A 25,071-nucleotide genomic window follows, 5' to 3' on the forward strand; every position below is an offset into this window, starting at 1 on the left:
TAAACTGTGAAGCATTAACAAGTTTTGTAGGGGGGTGAGCTGCATTTGGACACTGTGTGGATAATATAAACAATGTATAAAGCAATTCAGACACGAAAAGAAATACAAATGGTTTTCAAAAATCAACTCCCTCTGAAATGGGGATGCTGTTTTGCCCAGGGTGGAATTGGAAGGGGACACACTTTATCAGGGGCAGGACATGGTACAGGATAGACCAACAGGTCGTTCCTCCATGTCCACCTATGGATTTTTTTAAAAGCACCCCTTGCAAAAGTATACCCACTTACCCACCTATTCTTACTCTTAATAAATAGGTTTTCACTCAAGCCTTACTATGGATCAAAGCTGACTGCTAGAAGACAGAGGTGAGATCATCTCAAGGGTCTGTTTAAAAGCAGACATTCAAATGAGGCTCCATTAGGTGCTATGTAGTCTGTATCTGGTCACACTTAAGATGGAATCTGAATCTTTTAGGTGCTATGCAGATTTTAGGTTGGTTTTAGTAGTGTTTGCAACCTCATAACTGCATAACACCTAATAGAGATTCATTTGAATCTTAAGATTGAGACCAGATACTGATTCAGTCAATCTTCCCCTCTCCTCATTCTGGAGAATGTGACAGCTTGTTCACTATTTTGTGACATTTTGGTTGGCCTAAAAATATATTGTCTTAACATGGATTTTGATTCTTTTTTCCTTGTGGGCCAACACAGCTACCTTTTGCAGAACAGATTTGTTTAATTTTATCCGATAGAAGTAAGGTAATGAATAGAATGATAGGAACAACAAAATTCTTCTATTACAATCTGCATCACTACCGTGCTGTTTTTCCTACTCCACAGAGCTGTCAAGTATTACATAGCCAATTAAATAGCAGCATGATAATGGAACGTAAGTTGCCCTATAATAGCCACAAGACCTCCAAGGCTTATATTGGTCCCACAGCTATACAGGTTGCTTTCATCTACCACATCATATTAGGGACATCTCGATTAATCTTCCTGATAATTTTAGACACATCTATGTGTCATTCCTCTACTGTTTTCACCTGATAAGAGCAAATAACAGCCGTCATGAACTGAGAAAAAACTGAAAGGTCAGAATATGTTGCTAATATTCTCTTTATCCACTTGTTGTTTCCCCCTTATAATCTCTTAATTGATTTCTGAAAATAAATGCTCTCGTGGCTAAAGTCAAAGCAGACAGTATTACTTTGGCAGTACAATAAACTATGTGTACACATTTACTTTTTATACATAGATGTTAAATCTGTGAATAAGTTAGTAATGACTAACTTAAATCCATTTATTTCAATGGGTCTACTCTGAGCATGACTTAGTCAAACACCACTCCAAGTGTTTAAATTGAGAAGAAAAGTAAGTTGCTGTTGAGGGTTCCTATGAATTTCTTTATTGAAACAAGATCTTAAGATCTTTCACTTGTGTGATGTCTATTTCATTTCAATATTTCATTAGTTTCCAACAGTGCCTGTTCCCTGATTAATTTATGCTGCAGCTTTGGCATTTGGTGCAGCCCCTAATGATAATATACATATGTCCTGATTTACAGCATTTTTACCTTAACTCAGTCATCTAAATGAGTGCTTTGGAAATTACCTTGCTGATTGACTGGACTTTCTGGTAATATCTGGTGGAAATCCTTAAATTTTTGAATATGACATAAGGTATGTCTAACTCAATAGCAACAAATCATGGCTTAAGGAGGACACGCACTGATCTCTGAGAGTGAAGGAAGAGCTAATTGGGAGTTAGATTCAGTGTGATTATCAGCTTGTTTATGATAAGGGAGTAGTTTTTTGAATGGCACTGTAAATTCATCACTGATTGTGGTGTTAAAACAGAGTTTGTTTTTTTCTTATTTTGCTTGGTTGTGAGGATCTGTTTTTTTAAAGCAGATGACAGTGTCATGCTAGGATATGCTTAAGTCTCAAGAAACGGAACCAATTGCATCAGCCTGTTTTCAAATCTCACCTTTTCTTATGTCAGAAAGCATATGTTTCAAATGTTTACTGTTATGAGAATGAACATTAGTAATTCTACCACTGTAGTTAGGAACTTTAGACTGACCCAATTAAAATGAACTGTGTCTATACTGCTGGAACGGACCAAGCTACAGAAACAGACATTTGAACATCCTGTTCATGATTATAGGCCATAAGGACCCAAAGATGGCATAGGCATTTGTGGACCATCTGAATTCTTAGTCAGAAAAGGGGGGGTGGTGGAGAGAGAGAGAGAGAGAGAGAGAGAGAGAGAGAGAGAGAAGGGAGATAGAAGAGAAAAGAAAAAGAATGACGTGAGCTGACTGTCGTGGGTCATGTTTTTTAATCCAGAGTATTGGACATGTAACACAGCAACAAGAGCTGATCATTTTGTTTAATCACCTTTTGGATCTTTGCCAGATGGTCTCTATTGAGAGCGCTGCAAACAGAGAGAGATGAACTGCGTCTAACATGCCACTAGAGCTTTCCCGTAAATGTCTGAGAACTGAATCCAACAAGAATTTAGTCTCGGAGCAGAAAGGGATACATTTAAAAACTATGTGCATTAACTATACTTTTCCCCATAGAATCCTCACTTGGCATGAATAATTTACCCACTCTTATGCTAATGGGATCATGAAAGTATCCCTCTGTCTTTAGTGCAGCTATTCTCAGCTTTCAGTAATTACCCCACCCAGTGAAAATAACATGGCTTCTGCATTTGAACGTCCTACTACTAATACCTGGCAATTAGAAAATCATGGTTGACAGTGGAGCAGTCCAAAAAGTGGACAGAGCCCAAGGAGCCTGAGGGAAGGGTCTTTTTTTTGGGGGGGGGGTTCCATTGTCAACACTTCTTTAGTTGCCTAGGATCAACATAATTAAAAAAAAAACAACTTCTCTCTGTCTCTATGTATGTCTCTCAATAGAACATTTCACAATTTATTAACAATGAATTTTATTAGGGAGGAAAGCTATAACTATAAGCGTTTGATGATTCTGTCAGCATAATTTAAGATTTTAAAAATCTGCATAGCCTTCGTAAATATGGTAAATGAGTATTCAAACTTGCTAACTTTGTAATATTAAAATCAAATGAAGACTACCCTTGCATTGGAGGGGGGGTTTAAGGTTAAAAAATAGTCCATTATAAAGACCTAGTCTTTGACCTCTATCCACAACACTACATACTAGGTAGTTCACTGTGTAAAAATTATCAGGCTGAAACATCTGGGAAAGAAAGCTATGAAACAGCAGGGAACGTGGCTGGTTTATTGTTTATCTTTTGTTTATGAGGCAGTATTCAAGTTTAATTACTACTCTAAATTAAACTCTAACAGGCATCAGGAGACATCCCTTTACTCAGGCTAAGTTTTAAAAAATCCAGAGATACCAACACTAGACTTTTCAAATAATTCAATATATATAAGAAGATATTAGTCACACTCTAGCAATTCAGAAAAGCATTACTACACCTCCATGTAAAGTTTCAGAATACTGAATTATGGAGGCATTCCTATTCTAACTGGTATATATATTACTGTAATTAGACAAGTGCAAAAGTGTCAAATAGTTTTGGACACATGGGGCAGATTAAACATGTCAGAAGATGGGCCTTGTATTTAAAAACAAAAATGCATGTGATAACGCCAAAGATCCTACTAATTGCCCTCTCTTTGCTAATATTGTTCAATTATTTCCTTTGAGAAGCCATGTGGAGAAGCCAGGGGGAAAGAAAGTTCTTTGTGTCCTTTATACTAACAGTAAGCGACCAGTTCAGGATGAACTTAGCTGTAGGAAAAATACAAAGTTTAAAAGCAACTTGCAAAAGATTATTCCAGATGGCATCTGTCATATCGTATTTAGAGGGGCGGGGGTTGTGTGTGTTTTTTTAAGCAAAACTCCCACTACTATGAAAACATTCCATTTCATAGAGAGATTTCATAGGCTGCATTAGAACACAACATATTTAGAACACATAGTCACTATAAAATAATAACTTAAAATGATTTTCAAAATATATTTTATGTTATATTATTTTAAAGAACCCATCATTTGCAAGGGTGGGTGGAAACTAATGGAGTAAGATGTAAGTCTTAAAATGTATTATAATATTTTAAGAGCTCACTCACCTCTAAGCTTTAAATTCAATAAAAGATGAGAATCTGCAGTTTTCACCAGTATAATGACTAGAAAACTGTACAATAAATAAAAGAGATTTACTATGAAATTGTAGCCCCACTGACTGGTGTGGTTAATAGAAAGGGACATAATACAGTTACAAAAATATTATTTAAAAAATAATAATCCAGCAGGTATTTTTTTTCAATATAGGGGGGTAAAAAGCACAGGAAGATGGGTGGATAATAAACTGTTAGCTTCTTTAGCTCAGTTTGATCTGGCAGTTTAATGGTTAATACACATGCAGTGTGTGTAGTGTGAGCTCAGCAGTTACTGGGCCAACTGTCTCAGTATTTCTGGGAATTCTGCCTATTCACAGTGCAGAGATGGTTCAATTGCTGCAAAATGTACAAAATGAATTTTACAAAAATGAATTGCAAGGGAAGCCCCATTACAATGATTTTACAGCAAAGATGTCAACATCAATTTTTCTCTCATGCATAACTAATGATTAAAACAGCATATTCCATTTGCTTAAGACAATTTATTTCATATTGGCACATCAAAAATATTGAAACAAAGTCATCCCTGTCCTTTTTTATTCATTGCTGCTGAACCCACACTATTGTTAAAACTAGAATAATAATAATAATAACAAAACAAGCTTGGCAAGTAATGCTTAAACCAAAGGTTTCATCAATATTCTTCAATTTGTCAACATCTCAATGACAGCAACAGGAGGGAAGTGCATGTTTTTGTGTCTGCTTTAAAACACGGGGAGGCCTTTCTCTTAAAATAGCTCCCATCCACCATGCTAACAGAGATTATTCGTGCACATCATTGATAAGCAAAGATCTAAAAACTTAAAAAGGGAAAACGAATTTACAAAACCTGCTTAACTGCTGCATCTAATCCTGCTGAAAAATAAGACATTTGGCCTGGTGTAGCAAAAGCGTTCTGCGTGCAGAAGGGGGTTTTCTGCAGTGGAACTCCTTGCTGGTTGAGGTGTGCGCCTACAAAAGGCTTCTGTGTTGATGAAGCACCTAGACCAGGGGTCTGCAACCCGCGGCTCCGGAGCCGCATGTGGCTCTTTTACACCTTTGCCGCGGCTCTAGGGCGGATACTAGCGAGGGGAGGAGGCGCATTGTGCGCCCCGACACTCCCCACTGTGTCAGGGGCTGTACTGGCTGTGATGTCGCATGGGGGCGGTGCGTGCGTTAGTCATGCACCGTCCCGACGTCACCTTCCCGCCCGCCCGCCTGCTACATTGTAAGGGGCATGTACGCTGGTCACTGCATTGAAAGGGGGCATGTACGCTGGACACTGTTTTGAAGGGGAGTGAAGAACACACACAAACAAAAAGGTAACTTGTTAATTTAACGTTTATTTCTATGAGGAGGAGTAATTCTGAGGGGTCAAACAAAGAAATAATAAAAAAGTGACAAAAAAGTTATTTTTATAATGACGAGTTTTGCGGCTCCCAGTTTTTTCCCCCTTCGGAAACGGGTCCAAGTGGCTCTTTTTGTCTTAAAGGTTGCAGACCCCTGACCTAGACCAAGGTACCCAGTGCCAGTTGCTGGCTGAGCTCCATACATGCATCCACTAATATGGTGGCAGCAGTATCAGCTTTGAGAGGACTATCATCTGTTTTGTGAGGGAAAAGAACTGTATCCAAGCCTGATTCCATGTCTCCTACATACATACACACACACAGCATGGCCAACAGTGATCAGCATGATCACACCTGACCATGCTGACGATTTAAGTAGAATGAAAACTTGTACAACTCTTTGAAATCATATTGCACATTGTTAATGGAAAAATATAATTGGAATTCATGGAGCTACCAACAAACTTTTATTCCTAAGTCATTTTGACTCAGTAAACTGCTTTGAGGTTTCGCTAAAATGGAGCGGTAGATATGTTAAATAAAAATGCATCAACTTTTTGGCCTCTACTTTCATTCAACAAAATTTCCATTTTCCATCAAGAAAACTCTAGCTGTTTTGAATGGGAAAGTAAAAAAGCTTGAACATATATGTTAGAACTACACATGTGCCCAATTTGCATAACAATGTTAAGTATCCGATCTTTTAAAAAAGGAATATAAAAAATCCCTAAAATTTTAAGGTGGCTGTTGTTTGCCCCCGCCCTCCACCCCCCGGTATCAGTATTCACTCCCGCACCAGATTTGAACAATTCTCATTATATGCCCACTGTGTTAATGCTGCTTGCATGATCAAGAAAAGAAAATTTCTATTAAAAAATTTAATGCCAATTCCATTTTAAAAATTAATTAATAACACAACTCAACTTTTTTCAATATGAATTAGCTCAAATATGTAGCATAGGATAAGCATGTGTGATTTCAGTGAATATCTTTGCTTACTTTGCCCTGGAACAATTAATGAATTTTTCACACAGAAAACTATATCAGACTATCAAAAAACACATTTCAAAGGCGGTTTTAGATATTCACTGATACAAATGTGTGGTTATAACCCTTTCACACACTAACCTCTCCTTAATAACACAAGTAGCTTTATTCAGGGTGATCGGAATTTAGCTGCTTTAAATTTCAGATCAAGTTTTCTTCTGCTTTAAGGTTAATTAAGTTCATGCTCCTAAGCCTAAGACAATGGGACAGGTGTCAGGGACATTTCAATGGTTAAGGAAAATCATGAGAGTGAATCTCATAATTCTCCAAGGTTCCTAGCATTGTATCCAGCGCTGTGTAAATAATTTTATGCTTGTGCAACAGAATTCCCCCCCCCTCCTCCCTGTGTACACCCCCAAAATTTGTTCCAGATTTTGAGGGTGTGTAGGGGGTTGCAAGGGATGCGGGTGGCGCTGTGGGTTAAACCACAGAGCCTAGGACTTGCCGATCAGAACGTCGGCGGTTCGAATCCCCGCGACGGGGTGAGCTCCCGTTGCTCGGTCCCTGCTCCTGCCAACCTAGCAGTTCGAAAGCATGTCAAAGTGCAAGGAGATAAATAGGTACTGCTCCAGCAGGAAGGTAAACGGCATTTCCATGCGCTGCTCTGGTTCGGCAGAAGCGGCATAGTCATGCTGGCCACATGACCCGGAAGCTGTACGCCAGCTCCTCAGCCAGTAAAGCAAGATGAGCGGCGCAACCCCAGAGTCGGCCATGACTGGACCTAATGGTCAGGGGTCCCTTTACCTTTAGGGGGTTGCAAGGGACAAGAGAGGGAGAGGAAGTTCCATTGTGCACACAGATGTACATTGCAAAACGGAACTGCAGCTTTTGATACATTCGCCATACATAAACCAACTTTTGCATGTGACTTTCCATTGCAGAATCAGGTGAATTCTCTGCTTTGCCAATATGTACCAGCTCTGTGTGCATTGCTTTAAGGCCAATGCCTTCTGTTGCAGAACCCAAGGAGAATAACTAGCTACATTTAGATGGATGTTAAAGAGAGAGTTTGTTAAGCCTTTTAAGAGCCAAATGTCTCTTGGGATCAGGCCTTCTGGGTATAAAACTAGCATGATAGGCCATTCATAAAACCCATGTCTCATTAAGTATAAGACAAGTATTCCTTGGTGGTTTTGTGTAGGCCACATGGTTTAAAATGTTAAAATGTTTGTAGGATTATACATGAAAAGCATAATATCAAATTCACTATCTGAAATACCCTATAAAGAGAAAATAAAAGATTGAAAAGTCAATGAAAAGTATATCTGTTACTATTGTAGAGAACATCACAAGCTGTTAGCGGTTTAAAGCAGTGATTTGTCAGTGGTTTTTTTACTTTATTTTATATAGAAGGAGGAAAATGTAGCACTCCAGAAGACACACAGATCCTTTCTTCCAGACAAATGACTGGATGATAAAACTGCACATACTTCTAACGTGCTGATTAGGGTTTTACATATATACTTTCTGGCAAAAACCCCAGAGTCTTCTTTCTTTCCTCCCCACCTCTCGGACCCTTTTCTGCTATCTCTCTTGCCATAACTCAGCTAACCCAACAGAACCAGTCAGTTTTAAATTTCAGTTGGGACCCCTGTGACCTGTTAATGAATCTACAGAGAGGAGGAAAAACTCACAGTGTTGAGTTATGCCTAGTGTTGCTAGCTGACTTGGAGTCAGAAATGCTTGAAGCGTTAACGTAATTGCAAGAATGTGAAAAATGAAGCGTTGGGCTCCTGAGCAAAGTGAAAGGTCAAAGCAAGCCTTACACAAAACAAGTCTCTGGAAGATGGCCTCATTACACCATTAAATCGGCTTCTTTCCCTTTTTTCTCTTTCTTTGTAAAATGTTTTAGTGTTTCATTTCTATTAATAGAGTTAGTTAACCCTTCCTGGCTTTAAATACATACATACATTCATACAAACAACAGCAAAAGAATACCAAGAATATCTACTTTTTCCTCTTTGACTGAATATTTTCTGACACAATTTGCTTCAGTGAATCTCAGCCACAATTATTAAGGTAGCAATTGCTTTGGAGCAGTCTAATAATCAAGACTAGTACAAGATACAGTACAGTTTGGTTTTCTCTTGTACAACCAAGATGACATGCTAAAAACAACACTGAGCCCAGCTAATATAATTAGGATTATCTTTCACTGAACACTGCCCAAAGGGTTTAACTCTTTCAATGCCAGAGTTGCAACTCACTCATAACTTTTTTCTTTTCTTTTTTTTACTTCATCAGTCCTTTTTAATGCTATCATGGTGCTAGCCCTTCTCCTGGCTGTAAAATCTCGTTGTTGTTCTTAGAATGTTCTAGAAAGAACAATAATCTAGGCAGCCGCCTTTGCTACAAGACGATCTAAGGCCTAGTATGCCCACAACAGTGCTGAAGAAGAAATGTAGGAGGACTAACCCTTTCAAATTTTCCCCACTTTTATCTTCCATTAGCTGACCCACGGAGGAAGTAACATAAATGTTACGGACTTCTCTTCCTCACATTCCATTAAGTTGTTATAATGGGAATACAACAATGTTTTTGTTTGTTTTTTATCTTGCTAAGCTCGTATACAGTGATATTTTTCCAGAAAAGGAGGTGACAGAACTCACCATGAACGTCCCGCTTCTTTTCTTATAATGGCAATGGCGCCCACCTGAGAAGTGCCGGTGAGTTCTGGCTGAAAAAAAGCTCTGCTCGTATATAAGGATTGAGATGAAGAAGTGAAAGAAAGAAAGAAAATAACCTAGAGCCTACAGTGAAAGAGATGAAGTGAGAGCATCCAGGGATGTGGGTGTGTGGGTTTGTAAGGGAGGAAGAAAATATTCAGATATTCTTCTTCTGTGTTTGCAGCTTTAAGACACACACACTGAAGCTGGAAAACATTGCCTGAAAATTCACATCTTTGCAATGCAACAGCAGTCAGAATTCTTTTTACACATGCTGGCAAGCCTCTTCAAAACTAGTGTGCAAATCATATGTGTCATCTGAAGTGGGAAAAAGTAATGCTGGGATGAGAGAAAGAGACTGAGAGACAAAGATGTGGACTACTTACACATGTTCATCAGTGGGATGCTAATGGAATTTTACATATGCCTCCATCTCAGGGAAATTTTTACTGGCGTAGTGGCATCCTTAAGGGACCAGCAGCTATGGAAAACTTGCTACTATGGAACAAGGTTAGGGAAGCAGATGGTAGCATGAGAGGAGTACACTGCTGATGGAAAAACACAAAATATACACAGAGCTAAGAATGAAGAAACCCAGTTCTTTAATTTCCACGTTAAACAGGGAAACAGTAAGGGCAAGTAGTTCTTGCATGCCTACAAGATTGTGTTCAAGGAAATCACAATCCTAGACAGAAACAACTTCAATACATCTCCCTTCACAACACAGCCTAAAGTTGGGCTGACAAGGGCTCAGGGATGGAAGGGAGGATTTGAAAGTATAGCCTAGAAGTATCAACTTCCCCAGGCTCCCATATTGTCTCAAAAGATTCACTTCAGTTGCTTAGGGGACTATTTCCTGCGGGTTTTTCAGATATTGCCCCCTCCAAAGGAAATGATAAAGGCAAACATAACAGAAGGGTTCTTTCAGAGTTTTCATTCTATTGCTGGCATTTCCTGAGAAGGGAAGGAGATTGTGACCAGCAAGGCTTTTGCATAGACTCCTGCCCAAGCACAGTGTAAGTGCCAACTTATGGGGTGCTAACTGTTCCCCAGAATGGGAAACCAGCTTTTCAGAACAATGTGTGTCAGACATATAGAAAATATTGGTCTACTAAATGAAGCAGCAGTGAAGGTGATTTACTGGTCAAGTAAGAGCACACGGATTGGCTAAAGAATCGGTTTGTGAACATAATGTAAATATTGTTGAGCTGTCTATGAGTCTAACCTCTGAGGCCTGTGACAGCTGCCCAGAGTGGTTGGGGAAATCCAACCAGATGCACGGGGTATAAATAATAAAATTATTTATTATTATTATTATTATTATTATTATTATTATTATTTTAAAGAGACGACATCAAATCCTCCAATCTACTTCTGAGCAGTATATATTTCCTATCTTTACAGTTTCCTGGTCCCTATGTACCATAACACATCATGGAATTAATGTATGTGCCTTTCTGGGGAAGGATATAGACTAAGAACTGAAGGGATCCACATCGCTACAGCTATGAAGATACATAGGCTTGGTGTGCACTACACCAGAATTAAAATCATGTTGACTTTGTAACCCTTGCACAAGGCATGCATTTGTGAAATACAGTTTTAGTTATTAATGATCACAGAATTGGCTATTTTTATTGTTTCCGAATACGACTTTATGTTATGTTATTTATGTTATTCGTTTTGTTCAACGCCATCTAATTATTAAAAAGGAAGGTTACATTTTTTACTTTTCTGGTTGCAGGTCTGAGAAGACTTTCAGTAACAAGAACAGGAACTTGTTCAGGCACTTAATCTAGCTACATCACAAACTCCATGAAAGTATGAAATAATAATGAAGCAACTAGAAATAAATATCATACATGAACTGGGATCAGAAGAGCCCTTTGTGATTAATTTAAGCACTTGCCCACAGCCCATAAGCTTTTTATTTCCCACTCCATGGCAGGAAGGTATTTTGTGAGGCTGAACTGAGTTTCTGGCACAGATCTTGGAGCTATGTAGGAGCCTACTGTTGGAAGGAGAGGGTTCAGAAGCCCCTCTATCCATGCAAACTGGAACACAAAGTTCTTTGGACCAGTTCATTGTGTTTATATCCCACTTTCCCTACCAGCAACCCCTTGTTGTGAAATAAAATATGGGACCTGGGTTCAGAGTGTAGCACAATGGATGATTGAGAAGAATGCCAAAATAATATGCAGTGTTCCAGCCCAGCAGCTTCCATATTTCCTGAAAGAAGTACTAGTATTTAGGTAGAGGCATGGGCATAGCCAAGGGGCAGCAGGGAGCGGTAGCTCCCCCCCCCCGATAAAGTAAAACAGCTCCTTGGTCCCCTAAGGGGTCAAAAAGGGCTCTGCCCAGGAATCCCACACTATATCATATAACACTGGTGTTGGCCTACATCTCCCATCATCCCTGACCACTGGTCCTGATCATGGGAGTTGTAGGCCGAAAACATCTGGGGACCCAAGGTTGAGAAAGGCTGTGTTAAAGGATCTACATTGGCTCCCAGTACGTTTCTGAGTACAATTCAAAGTGTTGGTTCCGACCTTTAAAGCCCTAAACAGCTATGGCCATGTATACCTGAAGGAGTGTCTCTACCTCCATCATTCAGCCCAGACACTAAAGTCCAGCTCAGAGGTCCTTCTGGCGGTTCCCTCACTGCAAGAAGTGAGGTTACAGAGAAACAGGCAGAGGGCCTTCTCGATAGTCGTACCCGCCCTGTGGAATGCCCTCCCATCAGATGTCAAGGAAATAAACAACTACAGTATTTGACTTTTAGAAGACATCTGAAGGAAGCCCCATTTGGGGAAGTTTTTAATGTTTGATGTTTTTAATATTCTGTTGGGAGCTGCCCAGAGTGGTTGGGGCAACCCAGCCTGGTGGGTGGCATACAAATAACAACATTACTACTACTACTACTACTACACAGGGTAGAAGTCTATGACACAAAAACTGTATTTTTAAGTCTTCATGAAAACAGCGGGATGATAATTCATGCCAGGGTGCCTACAAAGCAATTATATAGCAGCAAGCTCATGTTTTGCCACTGAATAAACACTCAGAAGTCAGCTGTACCAGACTTAGCTCTCTTATAAGTAGACTTTAACAACAAATAAGTGTGCTAACATGTCTTTGTCATATTCACATATTATATTTTTACGCACACATTCTTAAAAACCAAAAATCTTACCCATATAGCTTAAAAAATAAAGAAATATTATGGCTATGCAACAGAATGCCACCTCCCTCTCCTCTCCCCGTGTACCCCATGCTCCCCAAATCTGTTCTGGTGCTTCTCCCAACCGTCTGGATTTGGGAAAGGTGTGGGGTACATGTGCGAAAAGAAGTAGGGGAGTAGGGGAAAGTTCTGTTGTGCAAGCACAAGGACTTACGGTAACAAAACAAGTGCACTAGACACCATCCAAAATGTGTGTAACAGCGCTAAGAATCTATTTTCAACCATACTCCCTTAGGGAGAAACTGCACAAAAGTTGGGAGTTTCAGGAAGATAGGAACCTGTTTATACAAAAGTCTTCGTCAACCCGATGCCCTCCAGATCACTTCACCTATATGCATTAAAATTCTAACTCATTTATGCATCGGCAAAAAAGAGGAAATGCAGAAAAAGAGGATGCAGCCTTCAATAAAATTTAGATATATATGCTAATATATATGTTCACATGCAAACTTAGAAATAACTGCTACAATTTAATAAAAATACATGCATCTAATCATGGTGGGGAAGACTGTGACCAGGTCAGCTTTGTGCCTGCTCAGTCTGTTGTCCAGGTGCTAACATTTCCCTTCCTGTGGTTCTTTATATTAGACTGGACAGCCCTTGAAGTAGGACACAGGGTCATGCTACTTCCTGCAGTGCTCTTTGTACCAAAAAAGATGTTACGCGTTCCATCCATGGAACTCCCACCCTATGTGTAGTTAATCTCTGTGAACTTTCCCACAATTGTGCCCCAGCTCTTCAACAGAGAGGTAAATAAGCACGGAACATGTAGTATTGTACCGAAGGAACATTTATTCCTAAAGAAGCCAGCAGAACTATTAATCTTGCGTAATGATCATGGAGTTTGCTGCCATTAGAATAATATGCATAAATCAATCACAAATATGTATGAGTTTGTCCCTTACAACCAGTCATGGACTACCTATATTACCTTCAGTAAAAGCATCTGAAATCTGAATCTTTTGAATAAAGGATTAATGCAAACACAGTTGTACTCATATAAGGGACAACCATGCCTCATCTCCAAACCTCTGAGGTTTTGGTCTTCATAGACCAGTGCAACCGTCTTCCCTATTATTCTTGATTTAAGAAAATCTACAGCACTTTAAAACGAGACAGTAATGATAAAAACTGTTTTTAATATAATATAAATGTATATCAAAACTGGAAGGCTATGGAAAACCAAATTTTAAAATGTTTGAATCGAAAGCAGTTACTCCTCAGGTCTCAGCCTGAAGTTTAATGAACATTTGGGGGGGGGGGGCGAATACCCAGTTATGCAGAATGAGTGGCACTGGATTCAATGGGATTAACAGCCCTATCTTAATTGTGCTTCCTTGAAATTAAATTCTACTGATCAGGGAGTAGCATACAATTGATTTTAGTAAAATTTGCTTCAAGCTAACATGTTTAGTTCTAGGTTGTAAATATAGTGTACAACTGGACACAACTACTTTTTTGTCTGAATTCTAATGCTGAAACCAAACCCCTTTCCATTTATTTCAATCAGATTTTTTTAATGCAGTGTGATAGATGGCAATCCACAAGCCACTCACTGCAGAAGTTTAACTATTAACTTTAATGTGACTACTCTGGAAGAAATTGTGATACGGATTGGAGCCCGGCAATGATTACATGTGATTTTGCTTTTTAGCAAGTTAAGAATTTATGTTTGTTTCTTTTGTGGCTTAAATGCATTTCAACTAGCTATTGAAGCCTCCTTTTAGCTGACAGTACAAATTAAATTTTCTGTTTAGAGACCAGTACGAATTGCTCCATCACAGCTGGGGTGCATGTCTGCCATGATATTTACTTACACCACACAAAAATAAACTGTAGATAACCAAATTTGTAAAGGAATTGGCAGAACTAATCAATTGTTATTGCAAAGCTTGTTTGAAGATTAGATATTTAGCTTTGAAATAATAATAAAATACAGCTAAGTAGGTTGCAAAAAGGAAATAAATGTCTCCCTAAGTTACAGCTGATTACACTGCAAGCCTGCCACTCTTGTGTTTACACTAAGGCAGATGCACTGATATAATAAAAGACACTGAAGTTATTTTAGTCATGCCTACTTTGCACAGGGGAAAAAAGCTTGACCTTTTACCTTGCTCACTGCTGTTGTCTCCACTCTGGGAAGCATGGCCCCCACTGGAAGGCCCTGGTGTGCCTGCTGAGTGTGTTGAGGTTGCATCATCGTGGTCTCTCCAAGAGGAAGGATTCTGATGTCAAAATGTTGTTTTTTCCACAGTTATCATTCCAATAGCAAATTGAGGAAGGGGAAGGAGAGAGGGAGGCAGAAAAAAAGTGGGCACATTAGCACTTGTAAACACTCCCAAAATGCAGTTACTGTTTAGATGCAGAGGACATACTAATGTACTAATTCAATGCATGTTCAAGCACATTGGTTTAAATGAATTTTGCTGCAAAGTGTGCTTTGAATAATAGCTTAATTTCCCCTTTAAAATAGGCTCAATGTTTGATTTTTTAAAATACATATTCAGTAGCAGTCTATTTTTAATTCTTAAAAATGATTCAGAAAAATACTTTGATAAACTTTCAGTGGCACCTTAATCCCTTGATTTTAATTTATGTGCAATGCAATCCTACAGATGTCTATTCAAAACTAAACCTTATTGAGATTTACTCCCAGTTATAGGATTGCAACCTTGGTTCTAGTAATCAAACAGGAATGATTATAGGTATGGCTACATGTATTCCTCCTTTTGGGAACTCCTGCAGCCAGGCTCTACTTTCCTTTAGACCACATCAGTGAGGCCAGGAGGGGGGCCTTGTCTGGGCAGCACAGGACCTCCATACACACTGCCCAAGCTTGCACCCTGGGGAGGTCACTTCGGTGCTGCTAACACAGTGGTTTTACTTCACCCCCAGAGGCACACTCCATTACCTCTTGAGACAGATGCCAACAACCACAACCACAACATGTCGGAAGTGTGAGATAATTTTAGCTTTTTAAAAGAGATTGTATATTAAAATGCTTTCTAGATGTCTAAGACTGTCCCAAATAACCTCTAGGCAATTAGATGTATCTGTCTTTCTAATAGTATTCTTTTTCCATGAAATAAAATAAAAGACAATGTGTGATTTAATATTATAGGAGATTTGACAAAACTTGACTAAGTGAACCTTCTGCCTTAGTTGTTTAGTCATAACTCCTCGTTCGTTTTAAATGTACTGAGTATTGGTTTTCCTGGAGAGAAGAGCTGCTATTTTAAAAAGGGTAAGTGAAGAAAACTGAAAGTTACAGCTAAGAGCTACTTTGCTAAGTGTATTCTCCTCCTGGTCCTCCTCCCCTTTCCTGATCATTCCCAATACCCTGCTGTTGCTTAAAGGAAAACAGGAATTCTACTGTACAGGAAAAGCTTTATCAGCACCACATGAAGGCAGGCAAGAGATGGAATTTCCTCTCACAGAAAAGGAGAGTAGGAACACATGCAATAGATCAGACTTGGGGCTGGACCTGCATTACTTGTCACCTATATATGACAACTTAAATTAAACACATCCTAACAAGAAAAAATTCTGTAAAATAATTTCTACTCAGGAAAATAGCACAAACACCGAGCTGTTCCAACAAAATTAACACATGATGACAATTTGTAGATAGATAGATAGATAGATAGATAGATAGATAGATAGATAGATAGATACCCTAATCACACACACACACACACACACACAATGAAGCCTCGTTACACCAGCCAGTGTCTATCAATTGTAAATCCATTAAAATCAAGTAAGTATAGAGAATGGCCAGATTGTCAATGTTTTGGTGCCTGAGATGGCATATCCCCCCACAATAAAAATATAGTGAACAAATGCCTATCCCCACAATGTAAAAATATAGGTGGACAATCTGCCCAATATATTACATAATTAACCAGTTTCTTCCCTTTAATGGACCTCAAAATGCTTTACTGGCAGGGACAAATTTCAGAGCTAGCCTTGGGTTGTGTGTAGGCAGCATCTCAAGTTATCAACAAACATACTTTGAGTACCACTTGTCTTGCAACAATATTTAGTAAGTCTGCACAATAACATTTTACAATGAAACCCAAGCTAAAGTGAATAGGCATTATCCACAAATTCATAGCAATCAAATGCAAAAAGTCCTACTGTCTTCCACCGAGCAATGACTGAACAACAGAAAATGAATAAAGGGTAATAATAAAAATAATAAATTATTATTATTATTATTATTAATACCCCGCCCATCTGGCTGGGTTTCCCCAGCCACTCTGGACGGCTCCCAACTGAATATCAAAAACACAATACAGCATTAAACATTAAAAACATTAGCAGGCTACCAATAATAATCACACAAACCTCTCACTTGCTTAGTTGGACTATCTACAAAATCAAATTAGATTGGACTGAGAATACAACATTTGAAACACAAATAACAGTCAAAGCAGCCCACATGCCCCCCCCCTCTGTGGTGAAGCAATTTCAGCATGACAGAAAATCTCAATAAAGCAATAACAGTATATTAGGTGCTAAGATAAGTACTTCAGCTAAAACTACAGGAGATTAATTATTTTCCTTCCAAGAATATACAGAAAATAATACCATCATGCTGGAACATTGAGCTGATACAAAACAAAAGGAAAAGTTGAAAGATTCTTTAAAACTATATATTTCAAGTCAGCACTGAGGATGAGAGTTCAGAGAAATGAATATGGAAACAAAATGCCATGATCATGCAAGTTTCTGCGCAGTCTCGATTAAAAGGATTGTGCCTATGAGCTTCTCTTTTTATCTCTGAGTTAGGAAACCACTCAAATAGCTTCAAGCTGAAGGCAAACAGCAGACAGGAGCACTTCAGCCCTCTGCAGCCTCTTAGCGTCAGCTGTTTGCCGGATGGTAATCAGATAAAGAGCTAGAAGAAATACATGAAAAGGGAAAGAAACAATAGCATGGCATGAGCTTTGTCCTCCAACATCATGTTGGAACCTACTTCTATAAAATCTAATAATTGCAACATGTTCACCTAGGCTAAACTTTTCAGAGTGTATAGCTAGTTATGTTAATTCTATGCACTGCAGGCTCTTTTAAACTGGCTGCTGTTAAAAACCCTTTAGTTCACAGATTAAAATTTCAGGGGTTAACTAGTAGCATCTCAGCTACATTTTAAGGCAAATGTCAACCAAAACCTGTCATACAGAACTTTAAAAGCCTGACCAGTCTCTGTATTTCTAAATCATAAATGGTTTGGAATGGATCACTTTAGTGAGACTTCCTGAAGCTGAAAACATTTGGTCTCTTTACCAACCTGTGTTACACTTCATCTCAGTTGTCAGCTCTAAGATGCTTTACAACTGCTTAAATAAAATGTATTGCTTGTATTACAGTATTCTTGAGGATTATAATCTGGCACCATTTTCTCAGAAGATAAAAATAATAGCCAAAGATATTCCCTAAGATGCAATCAGAATTGGCAGAGGAATAAGAAGGGAGAGCAACTACTTTCTGAAACTCTAAATGCTGCCACCCACACATATAAATGTTGAGTAAATGGCACCATGTTGTATTTATTTTATAGGATAAAATGTCTCAATCTGTATTTCAGCTACTTTCCCCCCATTGTGTACAATTTTGTATCTCTGGCTCAATGCCCATCGTATAGTCATTAATGAGAACGGGAACCAAAAGAAAAATATAATCATGATTAATATAATCAGCTTAATTGATTACATATATTAGAATCTAATTCACAGATCATTCAAGTCAATGGGAGTTTTCAGTTGGTGTGGTTTACCTTGTGGTTATGGTATAACCACAGACACATCTGTAACAGGATAAAGTGCAGCTAAATAAGTTGTCATTTATGTCTTTTTTAGTTTTTGGAGAAAAAATTATATTTACATTACAGGGGTTTTGAAGAAACAAAATATCTTTCCAACTTTATTGTGAAAATTAGCTCCCATGTATTTAAAAGACTACCTCCTATCTTGTGCTCTGTCATGAGCTCATATCAGCCCTGAAATCTAAGTTTGCACCAAAACAAACATAGGGATATTCATTAGGTGTCCAAAAACTGGGAAATACTGCCCTGACAATAAGAACCAAAAATGTGCTGATATTTTTTGCATGTCGTAATTTTTGGTTTACTTTTTCAGTTGACTTTCAACCAGTGGTGTATGGTCAGTAGACTAGGGGGACTAGGCTAGTCCCCTAAGCTTTCTTGGTAAATTAGAGCATTGAAGTAAAGCCTCGCGCCTCCTTCCCAAAGCCCTCTGCTTTCAAATACTGCACAGTGTTATGGATGGTGCACTGCGCACCCATTTCATGACACTGGATGTTTGGGTTGAACCCACTTTTGGAAAATTACTCAAAATACGTCGCCTTAGGGGTTATTCTCATATTTGAGACCAATGCAGCTACATTTTTCTGTTACCCTGTGGTGTCTTCCAGTTACGTTTGACAGTGGAACAGACTCCCTCAGAAGGTGGTGGATGCCCTGTCACTGGAGTTTTTTAAGCAGAGCTTGAATGACCATCTATTATGGATGCTTTAGTTAAGATTCCTGCATTGCAAGGGGTTGGACTCGATCAGGCACCCCAAAACTCAGCCCTCCAGCTATTTTGGGACTACAGTTCCCATCATCCCTGACCACTGGTCCTCTTAGCTAGGGATGATGGGAGTTGTAGTCCCAAAAAGAGCTGGAGGGCTGAGTTTGGGGGTGCCTGGACTAGATGATCCTTAGGGTCCCTTCCAACTCCACAATTATATGATTCTATTATTGAAACCAGTTTTTCATTCACTACAGGAAGTTATACTCAACTTGAAAATCCGTATGGTATCAACATGCACGCATCACCTCACTGTGGACTAGTTTGGGCTAGAAGAGAGCATATGCTACCAATCAGAGATATCACAAGCTTGGCAAGCCCTCAATGTAAATTCATGCTGACCCATTTGGAAGACCATTTCATTATATGCAAATCCACTGGGCGGAAAAGTTAACTTTCATTGACTTCAACCCACAAAAAATATGACTTCAGCTCTAAGTATCTTCTTGAAATACTGGCATACTTTTTATTGTGGCTGTTGCCTAAAGCTAAAGTTTATTACAGGCACATATGTTGTATCTGGGTTTTCTTTAAAAAAGTTTGATGTTATTATATATTTGCTATTAAATGAGCACTCATGCTATAAATGGTGCTGGCTAGGAAAATAAATAAATGCATGAATTACACGCAGACAACAACAGCTGATTCCTTAACATCACAAACATTATTAACACGTAGAGTATCTTCATATATTTTACAGTTTGTGTGTATCTGATCGTCAACTAAAGCACCATGTACCATTGAAGGCAGAGTGTACTTGTATCTATTCCCAGTAGTTTTAATAATTGGGAGTCAAAGATGGCGCTCCTCTTGCTCTTACCTAATTGCGTTAAAGAGCAGTGTTACCAGGAGAAAAGCAGTGAATACTGAGTGGCGCACAATAGGAGATGGAAAATAGATACAAGAAGCTAGGTCTCCAGGGGCAGTATTTTCTATTTGCTGGGCTACAGACTCACAGCTGATAATGCAAGTTGTAATTAATATAAAAGCAGGAGACAATATGGGGAAGGCTTGTACTAGCAGGGCCACAGGAGATCACTCTGCAGCTATCCAACGTTTCTCATTTATGCACACAGCCTTCCACAGAAACACAATTTTGCCAGTGTTTTTTCCCTTGAAAGTTAAAAAAAATTGATTTAGCACTATCATTGAATTTTGCTAAATCTAGAGAAGAGCATGGAAAGCACAAAAGTCTCTAGGAATTTGAGGCAAATCTGTTGCGTTACTATTTTGCCGTTGTTACAAATCCAGTGGACATATTAAGCATTTTAACTACTACTAGATCTGGCTTCTTCCTTTTTTTTAAAAAAAGAAAAAGAATTACTTTCCAAACCCTGTTTATATGCCTATATATGGGTCACTCCTCTTGTGCAGTGCCAAGCACACTGATTTAACAAGCCTCAAACTTCTGTGTAAATGTCAGCTTACACAGATACAGATGGGTTAACTGTACATTCCTTATGCATCCCAAACTGGGCAAAATCACCTTAATTATGCAAGGGTCCCCTCTGGGACTGATTCTGATCTCATACTGCTTTTATAGTGGTACAACTCAATTTACCATGATGAACTTGCTTCTATTTCACCATAATATGTGCAATAACAAATCTATGCACTTCAGTGACACACACAGTTGAATAAAATGAAGAAGATATAATCCACTGATTTTGATGAGTGTTTCAAATATATACAGAATCCAGAAACAGGCACTCCCTATACACAGCAAATAAATAAAACATTCCATTTCATAATACAGGGAAAGAAACTTCCACCTCTGGATTCCCATTAAGAAGATGTATAATATATTTTGTGCACAGGATTGAAGGTAGTTCTTATAAATCCGTTTCACATATGGAAAATCTGGCATGGCACAGTGGCTATAGACCAAATCCATCTCATTTCACTTCATGTCATTTCATCACATCTGTGGCATAGCCATAAAGAAGATGAGATCTTAAGTCACCCAAGTAGTACTATGGCAATCAGATAAGCTACACCAGTTACTGTGGCCCTCATGATTTGGTCCTATACGCAAACATATGACAAGACACAATATACTCTACAAGGTGGAAACAGAACCTATTCCCAGGTTACAGCAAAGTAGCTAAATGTAAGAAATTTGAGAGCCGGCTGGGGTGACTGGCAACACACATAAAGTTTCAGTATGGAGCATGAAGCTCTAAACTGGCTAAATCTTTAAAATAGTATATGTAATAGTACTGTATATAAAATAGGTATGTGTACATATATGCATACATGCACACACGTATCACACACACGTTGCAATTTGATGCACACTTACATAGGAGTAAGCCCCACTGTACTCAGTGAGATTTACTTCTATTCTGTAGCACTGAAGTTTGCTTTTATCTAATATAAAACAAACTAATAAAAAACCCCACAGTTTTAAAATGTCTGTGTTCCTAAAATTATATTCCATGGATAAATAAAAATGATCCAACGCTGTGCACAGAATTGCACAAATAATACAACAAATATGGCTTTTAGTGAAAAGGGGTAATTGTTTTTACAGCCGCACCCTCACCCCAATCCAATGTGTTTTTAAATATTTTTATTAATTCTGAAGCATTCTGAGTAAATCTCTTACTGCAGATTTCTCCCAGTGGTGACAGTTTTCATAAGCTTTTTAAAAACGTTACCTGCCTTAAACTGTCTTTTTTAACACATCTATCCCACAAGGATATACCTAAAAGGTATATAAATCTCTTGTGCATTTTATATTTCAACTAAACTTTTAATATAATCTATAGACCACCTGTGGTCTAAATGAGGCTTTAAAGGTAGGTTATTTTCAAAAGCTGCCTATTTCCAACAATTCCTTTTAGGTGCTAATTTTTTTACCTCACAAATCACTACCATACAGTTTTACCATATAATTATTCTCATACATTTGTGTTGGACACCTCTTCTGCTGCATTTGTTTTGCTCTGTTCTATTTGGAATTGTTTTCTTGCTTTTACAATTGTAACAGTTTCGTCGGTTTTTATAACCGCACATTATATTGCTGTAACCCATCCTGAGACCTTATGGTGAAGGGCAGGCAATAAATCTTAGGACAAACAAATAAGTAAATAAATAAATAGTACTTCTAGTACTAGAGAGCCAGGTCCAACTCCATAAGGTGATGCCCTCCCCCACCCTATGAAAGACCTAAGCAAAAGGAGAAATCAAAAAATCATATATAAGTGTTTGCCTGACTTTAGTTAAAATTGACAACACCTTACCTAGCGTGGCAATTGAGTCTCCATAGGGGAAATCCGGGCACATTTAAGAAAGTGACTAACTTTGCAATGATTTCATTAGAACCAAAATGGAACAGCATTATTATGTCAAATATAATGCATGAAGTGGATGTTAGCAAAACAGAAATGATTGAGTGACATTTATACAAAAATCACCAGAGAAGGTGTCAGCTTATCAAATATGTTATTCCTCAGTAGGGTTAAAATCTTGGTATCATATACGCTAAAGTCTGTAGCTTTGCAAGCCTCAAACCACAAACTATGGAATTTAGCGACATACTATTACTATTGCTGTGAGGGCAGATTACTTTCCTTTTTTATATTATACACAGTATGACCACTAGAAAATAATATAGTCACACTCCTGGAACCACCTACTCTTAAGCAGCCCTACTGAAATTGATACTACATTTCAAGTAATCCCTCCCTTTACTCAAGGGTTTGTAATGGTACGGTAAATATCGCTGCAACCATGGGATACCTGCTTCACACAAACTGCCTGCCATAGAGAGCAGAATCCATACATGCCGGTAGTAACATGGGTCTCAATCCTAAATCTTACAAAAAAGCCTTTATGCCCTGATCTTGCATTCCTGGCAATAGCCTTTTAGAGTAAGTTGATGTTCACTTCTTGGTTAATAAAAGAGCTAAAGATAAATCTGAGCAACCAGGAAAAAAGAATGTTGCCCTATGTAATTTATTCATTTTACCACAATCATGCTTTGCATGATGTTAGAAAACGGTGCAACATTTCAAAGTCCAGAAAAGAAAACTGAAGTACATATGAAAACAGATATTTTCTTTTACACATATGGAATCAATTTGTTGTAAATGGTGATGATAATTTTTTTAAGTACACATAAACGTACAGTCAATATATTAAGCAATTTCACATGTTACAAAGCAGCAAACCCAGCAGGAACACACTCAACAAGAGCTGCACATCGTTCTGGCTCTGTTTCTGTGTAGTTTGTATTAACAATTTACAATTTTAGGTTTAAACTTAAAAAATCTTATATATTTAAGAAAATGTAACATGTGAACTCATTCTCAACTACAGAAGAGTTTATAGGGAGGTATTAGGAAGCCAATTTCTCAGCCTCAGTCATCTATATGTAACATGGGGATAATATAACTTTCCTTACAGATCAATTGTAAGAATTATTGAGATAATGGTTATAAACAGTGTTGAGCACTTACATAAATATGAAGTATTGTTATATAGAAAAATGCTTGTGCAAATTATGCACATTAATATTTCCCAAACTCTGTTTTGATGTTTATCCTACAACATGAGGCCCAACTCATCCATGTTCTTGACAGGAGAGTCAGCTTTGGCCTCTGTGAAGAAAGAACTCAGCTTGAAATGATATACAAGCAAGGAGAAAGATTGGTATGTCTTTTCTCAAAACCATTAATTCAGAAATGCCAAAAGAAGCTGCAATCCTTTGAGTAGTTACATGCACGCAAGGCTCCTTGGAATCAGTGGGATTTCTATAGAAAATGATTCTGCGTAAACATTCAACTGTATAGGTTAAACAAGCTGTTAGTTGCTATTGAAATACCTATAGTAGTAAACATTTTACTGCCATTATTTTAAAATATGAGTTATGGTTAACCCGAACGAAAACTGGAGCGTCAGGAATACATATTAGGCTATATATGTACACATGAAACAGTGATAAATTGTCATTCCTAAGAACCACAAGTTGAACTGTAGCTAGAGTAGGTTTTTAGTTAGTCTGGTTCAGTCAGGGCATGGTTGTAATTACCTTCTACCCATCTACAGCTAATACCTTAGAGCAATAAAAGTATATGAGGGTGTTAAAAATTCAAATGCTAATTATGGGCTGTTATATTTACTAAATGCAGCATAGTATATAACAACAGTTGCAGCTTTTCAGTGGCTAGCATTATCCTAGCTGATATACAGTACAAAGTTATATGCCAACTTACCCTTACTGTGCTATATAAAAGTTAACAGAACAATAAAATATAATTCAGTATTTGCATTTTGTTGCCATCAACCGTAGCAGGGGTATCTGGCTTTCCTAGAAAATGTATTGCTTTTGTAGAGACCAAACTGTTTCTCCTACCAGGTTAAGTTAGATAAATATCACAGCCGTGGGGTCCCATAAAGAAAATATACAGTATTTGAATATCACGTATTCAAGAGCCCTTCTGTAAATATTAGCTAGTCTCTCATTTCTTCAGTATCCTTCAGCTATATTCTTAAGCTGGGTAGTGATATAAAATCATGAGCCCCATTAGTATCTAATATACTGCTGCCACTGCTGTAGACCTATACCCATAAACATACACAAGCACACTGAATAGAGGTATAGAGATTTGGGGGTGTCAAGTATCTGTCACAAACTGTCATATCCACAAGAGAAGCCCTGGCACAGAACAAATTAAATTACACTTCTTTTTAAAGCTGTCATTATTCATATTCAATCAATTGAAATATTGTCAGTATTTCAAATGCATATAAAACTATGAGAAGGATCCATGGATCAGAACAGTGGGCCAAGAAATAAAACAGAGGAAACAACATGCTGTCTGTGTCCTTCTGAAGTGGTTCATCATCACCCCTGCACCAACTTTCACCAAATGAGATTTAGCCTGGGGCTGTATTTTAAATATGCATATCAAAGCAAATGGGAGGGGGGACCAAACCTACAGTATCAAATTGGAGAAGTTTTCATGCTAACCATTCTAATTTGCAGGTAGGCATTCACAAAT

General features: G+C 38.2%; 1 protein-coding gene across 12 annotated transcripts in view; it reads right to left on the reverse strand.

Annotated features, from left to right (window-relative positions):
• MEIS2 (Meis homeobox 2) overlaps positions 1-25,071 on the reverse strand; it is a 226,301-nt gene that overhangs the window by 192,487 nt on the left and 8,743 nt on the right. For all 12 annotated transcript variants that reach the window (XM_081886952.1, XM_081886946.1, XM_081886951.1 and 9 more), the window contains one exon: positions 14,578-14,692. In XM_081886952.1, the coding sequence (XP_081743078.1) occupies positions 14,578-14,692 (115 nt within the window). The remainder of the gene's footprint in view (positions 1-14,577; positions 14,693-25,071) is intronic.

The sequence above is a fragment of the Podarcis melisellensis genome (genome assembly GCF_964234715.1).
Source record: "Podarcis melisellensis genome assembly, chromosome: 1".
Taxonomy (NCBI): Eukaryota; Metazoa; Chordata; class Lepidosauria; order Squamata; family Lacertidae; genus Podarcis; species Podarcis melisellensis.